The sequence below is a fragment of the Montipora foliosa genome, unplaced genomic scaffold, assembly GCF_036669935.1.
Source record: "Montipora foliosa isolate CH-2021 unplaced genomic scaffold, ASM3666993v2 scaffold_455, whole genome shotgun sequence".
NCBI lineage: Eukaryota > Metazoa > Cnidaria > Anthozoa > Scleractinia > Acroporidae > Montipora > Montipora foliosa.
Genome location: NW_027179762.1, coordinates 35,001 through 55,000, shown reverse-complemented (window position 1 = coordinate 55,000; position 20,000 = coordinate 35,001). Strand labels below are relative to the sequence as shown.

At 39.4% G+C, this 20,000-nt stretch overlaps 1 protein-coding gene and 1 pseudogene across 1 annotated transcript in view; both read left to right on the top strand.

Moving 5' to 3' along the window:
• LOC137989342 (neuropilin-2-like) overlaps positions 1-20,000 on the top strand; it is a 113,806-nt gene that overhangs the window by 63,192 nt on the left and 30,614 nt on the right. The window contains exon 6 of the mRNA XM_068835165.1: positions 15,144-15,332. Within this exon, the coding sequence (XP_068691266.1) occupies positions 15,144-15,332 (189 nt within the window). The remainder of the gene's footprint in view (positions 1-15,143; positions 15,333-20,000) is intronic.
• On the top strand, positions 1,635-2,617 carry LOC137989343 (uncharacterized; annotated as a pseudogene).

Below are 20,000 nucleotides of genomic sequence, written 5' to 3'. Positions count from 1 at the left end.
CACAGGGTTGCCAGAAAGTTGTGAATTACCTGTCACTGGCTATATTGTTAAAGTAGCTGCCTGATTTTGCCATCATTTACTTAAGATTGCATGTAAGAAGAATGGCCAGCAGAGTAGCCACCCAAAAAACATGAAACTGGTGATGATTTTTACAGGCTGCTACTGTAGCTACTTTTGACAACCCTGATGACAACTGGTAGGTCATGGCCTTGCCCTACCACTAATCATTGAGGTACTTAAAATTATGCTTACTTTTCCAGGTATGCTGTTTTAGATTTGGCATCCCACAGTTTCTTGTCCTCCACTGTTATTTTTTTCTTCATTACTGTGACGTTCTCTGATTTTTTCACCACATCTGGATGCTTGTCCTGTTTTGGAGTGTTAAATAATTCACTTATCTTTGCTATGAGTGCAATACGACGTCCCATAGGCTGCACACCCAACTCTTTTAAGTCACTTTTTTCAATTGCCACTAATGCTTCACCAGTGATTTTCTCATCTGTAAATTTAATTAAATTGAAAAGAGAAATATTAGTATGAACCTGCATGCAAGTAAATGACAAGATAATACCATGCCAAGGAATTTACTTTCCATATCTGAGGTATGTATATAGCTGTGCTACCAAGGATGAACCCTTGTTTAAAACCCTGAAATTGAACAACATAATGCCATTTCTAGCAGTCTAGAAACCTCAAATTCAATCAGTATCATCTTGCTTATTGATAAATTTGCAGCTCATATATAAGTAATGAGAATTAAGTCATTTACATTGGATGCCCTTTACAAGAAGAAAATAAAAAGAAGAAATACGTATTTATGTATGTACGTCATGCTTATACTGGGTAGAATCAAATACAAGCGCCCCATTAATGATTTTAAGATTAGGCCGTAGTTTACAACCACAATGGTCGCTCATGAATATACAGCTTACTTGAGAAAAGGGCAGCTTCTTCCTCATACCCGATGGAACACAGCCACTTATTCACCTCCCCATCTGTCCAGCCTAATAATTTGTCAGATAAATGCATTAGAATTTTAAAACAACACCAGTGACTGTAAGTACATTTTGAGGGTAGTTGCTGAAATAATTCTATTCGAAAATCTTACCGCCGCGTGGGAACAGCTTAAGCTTTGTAAATGTGCTCTGTTATTTAAAGTTTAACATGGTAAAAGAAAACAGTAAACCGAGCAAACTTGAGCAGAATATGTGACGTGTACACGTCAAATACTGATTTGGAAACTCGTGCACATTAGGAGTGTCTTTCCACCGTTAAAAATCCAACAATACTACTGTTAAAACTCACATTTGACATCTTTCGTCCTCCACACTGATTCAGGAACGGTTTCTACTGATTCATCACAAGAAGAAGCAGGTGGAGAAACAATTTCTGCCACCATATCGCCCTGAAAAATCCTTCAGCATTCCTTTAGCTAAACTGGTGTCACAAAAACGCGCGAAACCACTGCGCATCTTTCCGGCCATCGAGAAGTACTGGGGGTAAGTACTTCATGTATCCCTTATTATTATAAGTACCGCTGACGACTACGAGCCGACAATTCAACATGGCAGTCTGCGGGATCATGATCTTGTGGGAGTTGCATGCCGAGATTTCGGCAACATGTCGATGTTAGTATGGCAGAAAAGCGCAGTATTTGTAAATGTTCAAGTACCCCAGAGGCAAATTATTTTACGTCAAAAGGTCAAAGCCATGTTCATTGCCCCTGTGAGAAGTGCGAAGATCGTGCAGTTTACCCGATGGTCGCATGGCGTCATATGCAAAAGCGAGTCAGGTATTCTGATGTTAATGCGGATGATGTAGAAGTAGACATTGCACCCAACCCGCTTCAACCTTCTACTAACAAAGTGATCGCAACTTCTGCAGAAACTAACACTTCCAATGACTATTACGCCGAATTTGATTTTTCGTCGACCTCCTGTTTGCTGGCTGCTGGTGGTGCAAGGGACGATGATGAAACGGAAGAGGCAGAGGTGTCAGACATTGACAGTTCTCTCATTCGGGTGCTGTTTTTAGCGAGTCAGTTTCGGGCGAGGGATCAGAGAGTGAGTCGGACACTCTTTCCGATGGAGCTGAAGAAGAAGCAAATGGTATGAGGGATTTCATTAGGGAAGCTGTACTAAAATTGGTGGAAATAAAGGGACCTGTTGGATTTTCAATCAGCACATTTGAAGATCTTTTGAAATGGGGGGCCAACTTGCACTGTAAGAACAATGAAGCAGCTCAAGGTCAATGGCCTTTATCATGGGAAGATGTGCAAACCCTGCTAGGTGACATTGGTTTTAAGATACCCAAGTTATACTACATTTGTCTGGATTCTAGTCATCCTTGTTTGTATGCACTATTGGAGTCCAAAACAGATGTTTGCCCCCACTGTGGAAAACAATGAAAAATTCCATATTATTACCTGAGTGTGCAAGGCAAAGTGAAAAGGTGGTTTGCCTCTGAACAAATGTGCAAGAGGATGACAGCACATTGGCAAGACAGGGAACACTGGTTGCCTCCTGAAAGGCAAGAGGACGGGGGATGGCATTTAAAAAAAGGAATTTTGGGATGGTACACAGTATGCAAAATTGTCCTACTTTTGGGATCCCGATAGAGAATGGACACTGCCAACTAAATGCCCGACACCTGGTTGCAAAACTGTTGTTTTAGCTGAGCACTTAAATAATTCTCCACGCAAAGGTGCTGGCCACGGTGAAACACGTGAAGTTGAATGCCCTGGATGCTTCAATGTCTTTGATCACATTCCAAAGAAAACGAGAGGTGACCCACGGAACCTAGCTTATGATGGTATGCATATTACTTTTCAAAATCAGACATCAGATAAAAAGTATTCACCATGAAAGATATGACTCAATAGAATTGTAGAATTCTGGGAATTAAAATGTTGGCAAGCTTATAATAATTATTCATCAAATGAATATATTTATTGATATTTAAGATTTTCTTAATTTCCAGAGTCTGTGGGGAATCACCGACAGTACTTAATAGGCTAAGGCATGATTTTTTTCTCTAATGACACAAAGAATTTCACACATTTTCGTGAAAGCAATTGGGTTGGTCATATCAATAATTTATGTGTTATACTTTGTACATGTAACCGAGAAGGTAGTGGTTATTTCATACAAAAATTGATAGCTGAATCAAAAAGATTGTCGTTGTGGGAATTTCTCTTGGAAGGACATAGTCTTCTAGCATATTCATTTAGACTTGTTGTTTGTCTCGCTCAGAGCAAACATCAGAAATTTATTAATATTGTACTTTTTATTTAATTTGCTAGCTCACTGGGATGGATGGCAGCCATTTTCATCCATGTCTCGAGGCTCAGGTGGGTTCTACTACACAGTCTAACTATGACATAGAACAATATTGTTGATTTTTAAATACTGTAACAGTTACATACATGTATTATTGGTAAAAAGTAAGCCTTTTTGCTTCTGGTTATAACTAGGGGCTGTTGAAATTACTATAGCAACGATGTCCAAAGAACATAGATGCAGTACAGATGAAGTGTACGTGGTAGGGTTTCTACCCTCTTACCTTCTCCCAAAAAAGCGTCCTATATCCTTGGATCCATTTCTCGACCCACTGATGACAGACATTGAAGATGGATTCATTGATGGTAATTTGCAATAAGTATGTTACTGCTATATCAACAGGAATCCAAGTTAGCTGCTCAGCTTCAGTTTGTGGCAAGCCAAAAGGACCAGCTCTTATAAGACATCTAATTCTGTGCTGGTCTGGTGACCACAATGGACTCTGTGAAGTTGGCAAATTTGTCAAAATGGGGAAGTGCGGTTGTCGTTGCTGTCGTGTTGCAAGTGAGAATAAAATTCAGTCATAAGTATTGCATGATAAATCTGTGGATAACTGTATTAACAGCAGAAGCTGAAAGCAACTGCAGTCCTTAATGTCCTTTGTTCTGTTAGTGTTGTAACTGAATGCAAGTGTTTTATTTGTGTTACTTCAAAACAGATGCATACTAGATAATATCATATGAAGAGTCTTGACATGATTTACCCCAAACATGAACAAAGAAAACATGCCAAACATGAAAAACAAAGAAATTACACCACCTGTCGAGTACATTAGACCACTTTAAACAGTTTCTCTCTTGAACAAGAATCAGTGAAAAAAAAAGTAGTAAAATTAACTTAGCGTAATTACCATCGTAGTGACACATACCACTACACAATCTTTTTTTAACACAATCTTCATGTATTGTTTGAAGTGTGACCTAACTGTAAACTTGGATCTGGTACCATTAGGTTCAGGAATTTAATGTAGTATGCATCTATTCTTCCTTTTATACATGTAGGTATTTACATTCCAGAGAGCTGTTGCTACTACTATACAGGTTTCCGTGAACAGGGTAGATTCCCAGCAAACAAAAAGAGTATCATTGACAAACGTGATCAAATACGGGACATTGACGAAGAGGAAAAGTCAACAAACAGGCAGAGGATGTCGAGAGATACTGGTTATACAGATCTATCTGTGTGACACAGGCTTTATCCCCTGTATGGTTTCCTCTATGATGAAAGCATTGTATATGCTGAAATGCATACCATCTCTCTAAATGTGGTGAAAAATGCTCTTCTGGACTTGTTAGATGATGACACAAATGGTATTGACTGGCCCGTTGTAGATGACCGACTTGACCACATACCATGGCCAAGTGGTATGTTTCTCGCAAACTTTCAATTCATTGTTGTTGTTTTATTCTTTAAATTTGTAACAGAGTGAGCATTGTCAATTGTAGCTCACTTTACACTGTGTACAGTATCTGTCTAGTTACATTTTAAACTGTCAGTAACAATTGCGTTGATAATAGTCAGTTGCACTACTGTACCAGTACAAGTGAAAAGATTGAGTTGACTTGCTAATACAGGGAAACCCTGTTTATGGACACTAAGGGGATTATCAAAATTATCTGTGTTAACAGGATGCATAAATTATAAAGATGGCCTTTTAATCTGAATTGCCTTTCAGAGCTGAAGTCATCTAGGTACCCAAAGAAATTGACGAAAACAATTGGACGCTGGAAAGGTAGAATTTTATTGTTCGCATGCTGAACATTTCAAATAAATTATTTTTTGTCAGTGTTATAAAGTGTACTGTGGATGTTCATTTTCATACAGCTTTCAATTTACTTCCTTTCATTTATTAGTAAGGGCATAAAATGCATGTGACATGTATGCCTTGCTGAATTGTGTCTGTTTCCTCAAAAATATAGCCGAAGACTTCTCAAAGTTTGCATTTCCTGCATCGGCGGTGGTGTTTCGAGGGCTTCTTCCAGCAAGGGAAAAGGAAGAGTGGTGTTGCCTTGCCCGATTGGTAGAATTCGTACAGAATCATGCTAGAAATGGATGGAGTGCGGAAGATGCACAAACGTTTCATGAAATGGCCTTGCGATATGCTGTTCTGTTGGAAGAAAGGAGAGGTCCGACTGCCTGTGTCATTATTCTGCATAACCTTCTCCATTTCAAGGATGACATTAAAAGGTTCAGCGGACTTGATAACTATTCGTGCTGGACAAAACAGAGAGAAGTGAGAAGATACGTCAGACAGTCCAGCAACTGCAAAAACATAGAATGCACTTTTGCATCTGCCGAGTCTAGACGTGAGTTCATTAAGATGAGGAGTGAGCAAGAGTTTCAACCATATGATCCACATGGTGCAAATGAGCAGTTGGTAGGTGCTTATTCTTACGTAGGTAACAATCAGCATTCACAACAATGTTATCATACACTGTACGTGTGATAATTTGTTGTTCATGAAACTAATAGAATTAAACAATTGTTTGCGTAGTCAGTATATGATATATGTTGATTTCATTGTACATGTAGATGTTGCTTTAGGGAAAGTTTAAATTCACCATCATTAATTATGTTATTTATATTCTCTTTCAGCTTTGGGCAAAGTCCATTGATCAAGCAAAGAAGCTGTATAGAGCAAGTCCAGCTGTTCGCAATCAAGGTGATGCCATAGGTGTATTAGTTGGAGGTCCAAAGCCTTATGTACTGCCTCATCACCTACAACATGAAATTGCAAAACTTTGTAGTGTTCCTGATGATGAAATCCAGGATAGTGCTACAAGCTATCGAAGTATCTGGAAGCCAAGTCATGGATTTAATGGTTTGTTGTACAGAGTCAACGAAAATGCAATTGTTGTAGTACAGCTACAGAAAATTTTCCGAGTTCCTGTTGCTGGTCACAGTATGTATTTTGTGAATGCTAAGTCTTTTCGATGTCTGGGCTTCACCGACAATGGGGGGCGCCTAGTTCAGGAAGGTAACCAGATAAGCATTTTCCGTGTTGAAACATCAGTCGGAAAGTTATTCTTGCCAAAGACGAGAATGTGGCTGGGCACCCAAGTTACTTGGTGGTAGATTACTTAGGCCGCATTTTTCCAGTGACACCAGGAACTGTTGTTGTTCCATATTACCCTTGTGTAAATGACATGGTTTTTGTCCGAGGATATGATGAAGACACCACCTGGAGAGCCAGAGTTGTAGCTTTTAATATCAGAAGGCACACTGTAACGGGCCGGTTTTTCAAGAAAAGAGATGGTGACAATATGTGGGTGCCAGAGGGCACTAGAAATCAAGAAATTGTGTTTGACAGTATTCTTGGCATTGCTGCAGGTGACTGGGTGATCCAGTTTACCACTTGGCGTGATGCATGGCTGAAGCGTGTACATGTAGTATTCAGCCTTGTATCATTTTACACCAAACAAACTACAACATGTACAGTATAAAGAAACTCCAATTTCATTAATTGTCCAGTGTTGGTACAATACGTGCATGCTCCAATGTTTGCCAAATATATTACGATATAGATCTACCAGTTCCAATTTATTTCAATACAGTATTAAACTAGCCATGAAAATGTCCGTAACATTGAAATTAATTGGCATACATATGCCATTAATAAATTTTATTTTGTATTTTATTAATAAATGTGTTCAGAATTTCCAATAATCTACCAGTGTCGGTATCTATCTTATAAGATCTCCCAACTACATGTATTCTTCAATGAAAAACCTAAATTGGTATGTTTTAGTGTCCAATGCTGTCTAAAATTGGACTACCAGTGGTATTTTATTGGCAAATATGGTCACGAATTCCAATAATTTACCAGTATTGGTATTTATCTTGTCAGATCAACCAATCCTTGCCCAATGAAATACCTATATTGGTATATGTAAGTATCAAATGTTTTCTAAAATTGGAATACCATTGGTATTTTATTGGTAAATGTGTTCAGTAATTCCAATAGTTTACCAGTATTGGTATTACTCTTGTCAGATCTACCAACCATTGCCCCAATGAAATACCTATATTGGTATATTTGTGTCAAATGTTGTCTAAAATTGGAGTATCATTGGTATCTTATTGGTACGTGAGTTCAGTAATTCCAATAATTTACCAGTATTGGTATTTATCTAGTCAGGTCTACCAACCATTGTCCAATGAAACTCCTATATTGGTATATGTAAGTATCAAGTGTTGTCTAAAATTGGAATACCATTGGTATCTCATTGGAAAATGTGTTCAAGAATTCCAATAATTTATCAATATTGGTAATTATGTTGACAGATCAACCAAACATTGTCCAATGAAATACCTATATTGGTATATTTAAGTGTCAAATGTTGTCTTAAATTGGGATACCATTGGTATTTTATTGGTAAATATGGTCACGAATTCCAATAATTTCCCAGTATTGGTATTATTTTGACAGATCAACCAACCATTGTCCAATGAAATATTTATATTGGTATATTTAAGTGTCAAATGTTGTCTAATATTGGGATACCATTGGTATTTTATTGGTAAATGTGTTAGGGGATTCCAATAATCTCCCATTATTGGTATGGGTGTTGTTAGGTTTTCCAATTACTATCCAATAAAGTGCCTATGTTGGGATATCAAAATTTACATCCTTGTTGTAAGATTGGTATATTATTGGTAGCCTATAAAATAACCAATAATATACCAACATTGGATTATCATTTCACATGTTTACCAATGCTATTCCAATTTGGAATCTTAAATTTTTTCCTGTGTTTCACACACAAGAGAGATATTGCAATTATTGTCAGTTAACTCGGCATGAAAACAGGGAAAGCATCTTCCTTCGCTATGGATCTAGAATTCAGAACCATTATTTTTGGGATGATCTTAGCAACAATTGGCTGTACTGCAACAGGTCTTAAAAAGTTAGCATTTCTTGTGCACAGAATAATATCTCTACTGATTTGGATCCTCATTATCCTGGCCCCGGTTGTTCGAAAGCCGATTAACTTAATCCAGGATTAGCGTAAACTTTTGTTTCGTGTTTTCAACTTTTTGGTGAAAGTTTCTTTTGCTTATTTTTGTTTTTCAAGATTTACTTCTTCTAATGTAAAGTTTTGCCGAATATCAGCGTTGAACAGCATTTGGGAATAGAGAAATGAACTCCTTGGTTAACTCCTGTTGGTAGACCACCACGTAAAGTACCCCTTGCAATAGAAGAGTGCGCTAAAAGAGAGTTGGAGAGGATGGTTAAAATCGGAGCGATCACAGCAGTGTCTGAACCAACCGAATGGGTCTCACAGATGGTAGCTGCAAAGAAGAAAGATGGTAGCATTCGCATTTGCATAGATTTATTAGATCTCAACAAGGCCCTCAGAAGACCTCACCATTCCATGAGATCGGTCGAAGATGTTGCCTCCGCATGCCTAATGCCACAGTATTCTCAACTCTTGATGCAAGGAGTGGTTTCTGACAAATTGAGTTAGACTACGAATCTTCTCTCTTCACAACCTTCAGCACACCGTTGGGGAGATACAGATTCCTCCTTATGCCGTTTGGTATTACAACTGCATCGGAAGTTTTCCAGCGCACAAGGGAAGAGCTGTTTGCTGGGTATCCCTGTGCTATCGTCGTGGATGACCTATTGGTATGGGGAGAAGGAACTGTGGAACATGATGTAAATCTTAGGAAAGTTCTACAGAGACGGCGTGAAGTCAATTTGAGGCCAACTCCAAAGAAATGCAAGTTCCGCCTCGATCAAGTACCCTATGTTGGGGCACCTTTTCACAAAGGAGGGTCTCAAGCCTGATGAAGCTAAGGTCAAAGCCATAAAAGAAATACCACGTCCTGACAGCCCTGAGGCACTACACCGATTTCTTGGCATGATCAACTATAAAAATTCTTTGACTTGGGCCATTTTAGTTTCAATAAGAATAAAACGCAAACAGCGGTTACAATCATTTGCTTGAACGGCATAACTTTTATAAACTTAACGTCTTGTATGTTTCGTATGTTACTCTTTTACTCCGCGTAATTACAAAATAAACCTAGTCCGCACTTTGGCTTATTGCTGCATTAGAATTTGTTCGTCACCCCGATTGTTACAGTTTACCTTAGATGACCTTGAAGAGAATCTTGTTACTTAATGGTTACCCTAAAGGAACTGTTAAATATCGTATGAATGATGTCATTTAGAAACCTCAAAATACACCAAAAGATCTTGTACAAACAGTTAGGAAAAAATAACTTCTTATCGTTCTACCTTTCTTAGGTCATCACAGCAAACACCTCACAAAACAGCTGAGGTCTTGTATAAACAAATTCTATGGTATTTTCAACCTCAAAATAGTTTTTCGTAACACCCACAGAATCAAGTCTTTTTTCTCTTACAAAGATAAACTAGTAGTTCCTTCAGGTCAAACGTAGTGTACAGAGCAAACAGCTGGGATTGCAATGATTTCTGTATAGGGAAAACGAAACGCCGATTATACGTGAAAGAAAAACAGAACATTTTAAAGCCCTAACTACAAATTGTCACGAATCTGCAATTGCTGCTGATCATGTTTTCTTGACCAATCATAGAATTAACTGGGATCAGTTTGAAATATTAGCAACTGGTCGATCATATATGCATTGTAAAATTAAAGAGTCTCTGTTTATCCACGATCTAAAGCCAGCCTTAAATGAAAACGTTGGCAGTGAGAAAGTTTATCTCTATTAGTAGCAGATTTTTTGTCGTTTTATGTCAATCAATTTCGTTAGTTCCCAGTCCGTACATTTGTATTTTTGAATTTAAATTTATCTCTAACTGAATAGTAATCACTTGTGATGATGTATGTTGTAACATACGAAACGTTAAGTTTATAAAAGTTATGCAGTTCAAGCAAATAACCGCTGTTTGCGTTTTATTCTTAATGATCAACTATCTTCACAAGTTCATCAGCAATCTTAGTGAGAAGACTGCGCCACTACGCCAATTTCTTCGGAATGACATATACACTGGACTTGGGAGGAACCTCAGCAAGAAGTTTTGTAGCTCTGAAATCTGACATCTCTTAAGCACCAGTCCTTAAGATCTTCAACCCCTTAAAGCCTGTTACGCTGTCTGTCGATTCCTCTAAGAGTGGCCTTGGTGCTGTATACCTTTAGTATGGGAACGCTGTGGCCTATGCCTCGCGTGTTCTCACAGAATCTCGATACGCGCAGGTCGAGAAAGAACTGCTCGCTGCGACATTTACATGCACGAAATTTCACGATTTCATTTATGGTCGAGAAGCCATCATTGAAACTGACCACAAGCCTATTACGGCAATTGTAAACAAAGCAAGCCTCTTCATACTGCACCTGCTCGTCTGCAACGTATGCTGTTACAGGTTCAGAGGTACAATTTGAAGTTCATTGACAGAAGAGGAACGGAGCTTCATGTAGCGGATGCATTTGTCAAGAGCCTGCATTACCGAAAAACCTGGTGTAGAGGATGACGATCAGCTTGATGTGTTATCTTTCTCGTCCATCTCTCCCTTACGCATGGCCGAGCTCTAGAGTCATACTCTTGCAGATCCCATTATGCAAAAGTGGCTCATTTCATTACAAATGGCTGGCCGTCAAAGCTCAAGAGTGTAACCACAGATGTTAAAGTCTACTTCCCTATAAGAGATGAGCTGATTGTTGACAATGGAGTGATTCTGAAGGGCCTCAGAGTTGTGGATCCAAATTCCCTGCCCTAAGAATACATCCAGCTTCTCCACAAAGGGCATCCAGGGACAGATGCTACCAAGAGAAGAGCAAAGGATATGTTGTACTGGCCCTCCATGATGCTGGAAATTCATTCTAGGATAGCCTCGTGTCAGCCTTGCAACAGTGCAAAACCACACCAGCAGAAATAGCCGCTTCTGGTCCACCCTGTTCCGGTGCTTTCGTGGTCCCTTGTCAGTGCTGATATATTTGATTGGCAATCAACGCAATACTTAATTCTGGTTGACTCATATTGCGGCTGGTTCGAGATGAATTCTATCCACGATTTTTCTGCCAAAACTGTTATTCAGAAGATGAAGCGCCACTTTTCTGTTCATTGAATCCCATACGGGTTGCTGACCGACAAAAGCCCACAATTTTTCGGTAGAGAATTTAGAAGCTTTGCCGAAGAATGGACTTTCCATCATGTCAACGGTAGCCCTCTCTTCCCACAGTCCAATGGCCTGGTTGAGAATGCAGTGAAGCATGGCAAGAACCTGCTTGACAAATGCAAGACGGATGGTTTAGATCCTCTGCTTGGCCTTCTTAATCTCAGGAATGTTCCACGAGATTAAGTTCTTGGTTTCCCTGTGCAGCGTTTGATGTCCCACTGCACCAGGTCCTTCTCCCAGTTGCCAAGAAGCTCCTTGTTCCCAGGGCCCTCAACAACAAACATGTTTTCTCGCGCCTCAAATCCAAGCGTATGCAGCAAAAGGCCTCTTACGATCGTGGCGCGAAACCTCTTCCACCTCTCAACCCTCAGCAGGTTTGTGAGACTTCACACCAGAAAAGGCTATGAGAAAGTTGTTATTGTGAAACAATCCACCGCAGACCCGCGGTCCTACATTGTGAATGTTGGAGGGAGAGAGAGGGAGAGTACCGCAGAAACCGCAGACATCTTCAGGCTGTTCCAGAACGTGCTCCTCCTCCTCCTGGAGCAACCAACCAGAATGTTCGCGCTTTTCCGGCAGCAGCCAACCAGAGCGCTTCTCCTTTCTCCTCTGTTGAGTCTCCACCCGTGACACCTGCCAAGTATCCAGTCCCTCGGCATTCTCCTGTAAGGACCCCTGTCAGACCCGAGACTCCAATTAAACGTCTATGGCAAATGTTTCTGCTTCCAGTTGCCTCTCGCGTGCCAATGCTCAAAGACCACTTGTTTTCACTAGGTCTGGACGGATCTCAAGACCAAATACCAGATATCAAGATTTTGTTACTTGATTGGAGAAACTCGTTTAAGTTCTATTCTTGGACTGGATTAGATATTAACTACTGGGATTGATGAAGTACGAATTATATTTGGTGTAATTAGTTTCATTCGTTTTCTTTCAGCGTGTGCTTATCTATTAAGTTTGCTCGGTTTCTTTAATCTCATTATAGTCTTCATTGATTTGTGTTACAAAGGGGGATGTAGAATATGTGTGAACCACATGTGGGAATGTTTGTCATGTATTGTTCTCTATTCGTATAAATTAGGTAGCCATGCGTGGTCACAAGTCCCTGTTCCACTTTGGATTTCATAAACTAATGTGTTCTCTCAAGTGTTCTCTCTTCCTCTGAATCGACACTTACAATATCGGCTGAAGTGACCGTCCAGCCCACTTTTTCAGCCATGCACAAGATCAAACAACATCTGAAACCGCGCGACGTCAAGCCATCTATTTTTAACCAACAATCCCTTGTTCATCAATTTAAATGTGACCTGTGTGATGCAAGTTATGTTGGTTACACGCGGCGGCATTTGCATCAACGCATAGACGAGCACAAGAATGCGTCTTCCTCTATTGGAAAACATTTCCGTGTGAAACATTCTCATTTGCCCAATGATCTTACCAAAATATTTACCATCTTAAGAAAGTGCAAGACGTTTGACTGTCTCATTTATGAAATATATATTTTTTTCTTAATGAACTGAGGCCAAGTCTCAATGTACAGTCAGACTCAATTCGTGGGAAAGTTTTTAAATCATTTTTAATTATGTTATTCTTGCATGTTTTTTAACACTCCTTTTTTACATTTTAACACTTTACATACTTTTACTTCTTTGTTTTATATCATGTATTTATACTTATGCGAAAAGTTTTATCTTCACTTTTGGCTTGATAATGACAGGAGTTTGGTCGAAGCGTCGCACGCTGTTGCCGTTGGTTTTTACTTCAAATTGCTTTCAAAAACCATTACTTGTAAGCACCAATTTTTTCCTACAAAAAAAAGGGAAAATCCTCTGCTCGTTAGAGCAAAACTATAAAGGCTTCTATACATGTTTTTACACAGGAAGGGAATCAGTGTGGCCTGTCACCCCTTGCGTTACTGATCTTAAAAACATATATTTCGAGCAACCTCGTTCCCAGGTTCTCTTTGTCTTTGCCTTCTCAACGACAATGGAGACCCTGGGAACGAGGTTGATATTTCGCGTACTTGTACTTCTATTTATTTAACTCTATAAAGGTTCAGTACTCTTAACCTCAGCTATCCCAAAAAGGTAACAAAAATATTAATGCTTATTACCCTGATGAACTGAGCAGATCTTGAAAAGTCCCTTGGTGTTGAAGTTGGAGCTGTGAATGCGAACAAAGGCTTTCCACTTGGCCAGTTCATAATTGCTCTTTGGCGTTTGCAAAGAGATTGCAATTCGCGGATTTGACTTGTTGCTGCTGTCCTGTACAACACAGCGACAAGCTGGCGTATTTGCCCTTTTTTTTTTTTTTTTTTTTTTTTACAAACGATGAGCATGCACAACGGGACATTTTTCCACGTGTGGAGCTGTCACTTCGCCTCAGAGCACTTTGATGATATTACGAACTCCCTGGGATAATAATGGGACAAGTAATGGCGGTCGCTCGTTCACGAAAAGCATGCATCGAAAAAGCGCACTTCCATTTGGAATTTCCAACTCAAATTTGGCAGTCGTATTATAGTCCTTCAAAGGTCACGAAAAGCAAGAAACAAGAAAAAGTAAAAATTTCCTCTCAGTAGCATTTTTAATTATACAAATTTCTCAAGAGTAGAATTTATTGAGAATGTACTTGAAATTCCCGGAATTCCTAATACCAACTTTTTCTAATACCTGAAAGTCATTAAATGAGCGGGAATTTATCAAATAGTGTCCCAGAGCTTGATAGAAGGTGTCTTAGGTATTGCGATGATTATTGTTTAGGGCCTCTTCATATGAGCCCGGCTGTCTTGGTTTCCGAGATGTTGCTTAGCCTCTAGACCCTTTGTAAAAGCTGCGATGTGTTCGTATGAGAAGGCGGGCGAAAATTTTGCCATATGAACACTTTATCCCGGTTACCCGGAGGAAAATAATACAATACATTTTCGTTATAAAACGGACATTACCGAGTTTTCACTTCTCTTTTCTTCGATAATGAAGCTTAGATTAGTTTCATTTGATAGTTAACGTAAACTCAAAATTAATTTGAGGTTGCTTAAACCATAGTTTTTAGAGGGGACTGGTTTGGAAGCTCGGTAAACATGAAAGGAGCAAACAAAGATGCCAAGGTCCACGGCCGTGCACAATCTTTTGTTTTAGGCTCATACACTATGCATGAATTATGTAACCAACAGGTTTGCACGGTCAAGGCCAAAAAAGAGAACAAAGACCTACAACAAAGAAATCTGTCAGGTTTCATAACCAATCCTCTCAATTAACTGATTAAACAAAGAAAATCGAGAAAATCTCGCCACGCTTCGCGGCTAATTCGTTATATTTCACACCTGAATGGTCGCGTCCCAAATTTTTTATCTCGGAAAGCGGGCTTAAAGTCGTCATATGAACAGAAACCAATTTCATCTTGGTAACCGATCCATCTCGGTCAACCGGGATCATGTGAAGAGCCCCATAATTGTATGATAACATTGTCAAATCACTGTGGATATGCAAGTATCAGTCCACTGGGCAATTTGACAATGGTTCGATCACAGTTATTATCAACAAAAGGATTAAGCAGAAGCCACATTGTACCTTGCTTGGTGCATATATTCGTCACATTCTTAATTTTCCCAAACAAAAAAGGCAAAAGTAAAGTCATCCTAAGTAGGGTCACAGATTACCAAGTATGTTGCTATGTTTTTATCTCTGTTCAATTTAAGGAAACCTTGCTTTCAGAAAGCCAGTAGTTGCTGCAGGTCAAGGTAGAGGTGACTATACAGTAGATGGAAACCTCGGGACTGCGATGTCTCCATTGTCGTGGCAAGTTGACTTGGGAAGGATGGTGCCAGTGACTGAAGTGATCTTCTACTTCGATACTCGCTATCGTCGTGATGGCGTGGTCAGAGTGGGTAAGGTGGCTAAAAACATAGATATTTACCTTTCCTGTTCTCAGCTGACAAGGAAAAGATGGAAATACATTTGCGCTGTGACCATTCCTTTCATGAAAGATTCAACTATGGTGATTTTTATTACATAAAGTAACTTTCTTGGTAGAAAATTTTAAACCATTCTCCTTTTTTATTTTTATCCCTTGTTTCTAAAGAATACATGTGCACCCATGCAGTTGTTCAAAGACCGGATAGCTTTGTCCGGTGTATGCTTGTCCAAATGTGACAAAATATCAAGAGTGCCAATTTCATGTGCCAGCTATACATTTATAAATCAAGTTTCCTATATTCATATCAAATTGTCAGATGTTTATGTGAAACGATATACTTATACATCAATTTCTTTTAATATTCAAATCAAGTTCCCAGATATTCATGTCAAAACATCTTCCGTTATCAATCCATCTATGCCTATATCGAGCCGACTTTTTCATATTTGGAAACAAAAATGTCAAGTTTACGTGCCCACTTTTAAAAATCAAGAAAGCCTGGTGCTGAGCATTTCAAAAAGGAAGAGGCAGCATGAGAACCAGCCGTACAATAAACAACATGGCGGCTACGAATCTCTTCAAGAGTTCTTCGTAAAGTGATCTTGGGTGTATGTGTTCACAATGCACCGCAGAGCAGATTAGTACCAAGAAACGTTACGAGTATCAACGCTGCATCATCGAAATACGTCTTCACCAGGTGGCTCTCAGTTATGACACCATTGAGCAGCTGATGAAAGCTCTCAAGACAAATCTTGGTGTACTGCCATAACATCCAGGAAAGTGACATCGAGAACAGTACAGCAGGTTCAAACGGCTTCTTTATAGCCCACAGTTCAGTAGCTGCGACTTGGATGATCGAGTATTGAAGGTATGAATGTGTGATGTTTTTGTAAATAGTTTCACAATGTTGATTGGAATTACGGTCGTTTCTCCTACGGGTTGTTTTGCCACCGTCTGTTCGCCTACGTTTAGAGTCGATTCGCCTACGTCCAGTAAGTCAGTTCGCCTACGTCTTCAACTCCGTACTATGACGATCATTGTGTAAAACAGTTGATTCACCTACTTGATGTGCGGTGTCGGAGTTCGTAAACACGCGATGCCATTCTTAGTAACCTGAGGCCTTTTTATTCGGTTAGCTTTCAATAAATTGTTAGGATTTGCTTTATTTAAATACTTCAAAATTGTCTAATTGAAACCGATATTTCGGTAGTGTAGAGGACTGAGGTTAAGTGCATTTGCTCTTAAGCCATTGAATCGAGTGTTCGATCAACTTTTTCCAATTAAAAAAAAAACAAATTCTAAGGTTTCTTCTCAGTTTTTTTTAAAATTCTAAGTGACATACGCTGCCAGGTGTGTCGGGGTCTCCTTCTCTTTCGCTTCCCCTGTGGGTTCCACTCCAGTGCCCTCTTGACTACATGTACATCTGGTCTCCTCAACGTATGGCCGATCCATTCCTAAGCTCTTTGTCTTATCTCTTGCTCTATCGGTCGCTGCCCTGTTTGTCTCCAAAGCTCCTTGTTGCTGATTTTTCTAGACCACCAAATCCGCAAGATGTTCCTCAGGCTCTTATTGATCAACACCTGCAACTTCTGCTCCAATCCCTTAGTCAGCCTCCAAATTTCAGAACCTTACAAGAGCACCACCTTCACATTTGACCCAGAGACTTTTAGCTTGGTCTTGGTTGTTAGTGCTATGGATCACCATATTGGTCTCAGCATCGCAAATGCCTGTCTTGCCTTTCCAATTCGTGCCTGAATATCTTCGTCAGTTCCTCCCTTCTTGCTTACAATGCTCCCATAAAACTCATCCACTTCCTCAATCCGACCCCCTGGAACCGTCACACATCGCCACGTTTGGTACCAATACGCATTAACTTTGTCTTGATGTCATTGATCTTTGGGCCTACCTTCACACCTTGTACCTCAAAGGCCCGTGTCTTATCTCTCATATCCTGTATTCTGTGCAAGAGTAGGGCCAGATCATCGGCAAAGAAAAGGTCTTCTAAGGATGTCGTAAAGGTCCACTGAATACCTCTCTTCCTGTCAATGCTAATCTAGTCCAAGAATAAGTATATTTTTCCTCATTTCCAAACGACAAACTGTTAAAATTGTTCTAAGTCTAGTCCAAATGTTAATTGAAATACCTCTTCCACTATTGCCGAAGCCAGCTTGAATATGGCATACGGCATACGAGGGTGCTAAAGGGGGTACCCAATTGTCAGTTAACTACTAATTTTTCGGCTAATTGTCAGTTAAGTACAATTTTTTTGGCCAATTGTCAGTTAACTACTAATTTTAGTTATCTATTAACTTTTATTATCTCACAGCGATAATAATTGATTCATTACCCGAATTTTTACTGGGTTGCCTATGGCGCGCCGTTTGTTTCAAAATTAATTATATCTACCGATTGGCCCGCTCATCAGTTAGTCACAGACAAATTAGCATTAATTGGATCAGTTGCGAGTCACTTATTCAATGTTTTATCAGTTTTACTGATTTAACGATTAGTTGTCTGTTACATTCGATCCGTTGTGTTCCTGATATTCCATCACTTGTAAGGTTTTATCGATTAGCTGTGTGCTTAATATTTGATAAGTGAACTGATTTATCGATCAGTTGTGTCCCAAATATTCGATCAGTTGTACTGATTTATCGACCACTTGTGTCGCTAATATTCGATGAGTTAGTTGTACTGATTAATCAACCAGTTCAGTACCTAATATTCGATCAGTTGCGTCCCTAATATTCGATCAGTTGTACTGATTTATCGATCAGTTGTGTACCTAATATTCGATCAGTTGAACTGATTTACCGATCAGCTGCGTCGCTAATATTTGATCAGTTGTTTCCCTAATATTCGATCAGTTGTACTGATTGATGAGTTGTGTCCCTAATATTCGATCAAGATGAAAAACGCAAGGAGTGACAGGCCGCACTGATTCCCTTCCTATGTGAAAACATGTATAGAACCTCTTATAGTTTTGCTCTCACAAGCAGATCTTTTAAGGATTTTCCTTTTTTGTACGAAATGATAGGTGGTTCTTTTTTGCGAAATAGGGGTTGATTTTGAATTAAATGCCATTTTGTGAGGAAAGCTCCTGTTAAATTGGAAACTGATGGCTGCAGGTACATGTATTGTGTCACAAAATGTAAAATATGCTTTTGTGTTTCGTTATTACTGGGTTGCCGTATGGCAATCCCAGTCGGAAAATGGGTAGATCTCTCCGTTTTATTTATTTTATTTTTTTCCGTGTCCGTAAAAATCTTGCCTATCACTCCCCTGCTAAGTGGTGTCTTTGTGCATAGAGCCCTTCTTCCCGTATTTTCTTAGGATGGAGATGGTAGTGGGAAAATGCGTAGATTTCTCTGGTGGACACATTATAACGATTAACTTAACCGGCAATGGCGTCGAAAGTCATGTAGCGCGAATGTCATTTTAGTGGATCTGTGAACAAAATATACCCTTATGAAGCTCAATAATGGCAAGTCAATTGGATACTGAACAAGACAGGCGGTGGAATCTCAAAAATGACGAGTAATGGACTTCGACAACAATCTGTCGCCCGTAGAGCCGTCTTTTACCAAGTGTCCTGTTATGTAGAACACTGATAATTCGTAGGGCAGCGATAATAGTGAATTCAAAGACTAGACCAGGTGGATTGGATGGAATTTCAAGCGTTAAAATCACTGAAAAGGTAAGATTATTTTCTTAGCGATGCAATTGCGTGTCACCACCACAAGTTCCTTTGATCTCACATAATTGTGTTTTCCCTCAAAATATTCGCTTGTTTCGCTTTCGCTCGAACATATTTACCTTAATTACATGTCCAAGTGAATAGTTTTATCCTCTGGGATGAATTTTCCGTCGAAAAATCGGTTATTTGGGTGGTTTTTGGCAAACAGAGGTTAATTATTCGTAATGCGATCGCTTCCGTTGCCATTAGCAACGGGTCGCAAATTTGACACTTTTATTGCATTATCACATTACGCATTGATCGCTAATCTGATTATTCCTAAAAATCTAAAAATATTCGTGCCTCATCAGTTTTCGGTCGCATTTATGTCCAAGATAGCAGATAAATTGCAGAAAAATTTAGTTTTGCATCCAAAAATGCGTAATCAACGCTAAAATGACCAAATTATGCCTGGAAAACATATTTTACTGTTATTTTTGTTAATTTTTTTCGTTCAACTTTCGCTTTTATAAAATGTTTCAGTTGTCTGTAAATAAGTTATATGCTGTTGGAAAGCTTATTTTCTTAGCTTTAAAATGATGTATTTTTCCCCCTAACCTTAAATATTTTTTGAGAAAAACAACATTTTTTGGCGATGGCTGATTTACCGTGGTTTTCTCGCGCTTGGGAAAGTAGGAAAAAGAGTTAAATTAATAGGCCGGTAGCCAGGTTCTTAACCTCAGAAAAGGATCTGTTTCGTCGTACGAACATGTGAGGACCTGTGAGTCAAAGGGCTTCTGCTAGTATGACTTCTGGGTGACCCCTTAATAACTTCTTACTAACCCAGCGCGAGGGCCGTACTGGGGAATATTGGCCCGGGATCGTGGCAGTACGGACCGAGCGCAGCGAGGTCCGTACAAAAACGGCCGAGGGCCAATATTCCCCAGTACGGCTCGAGCTAGC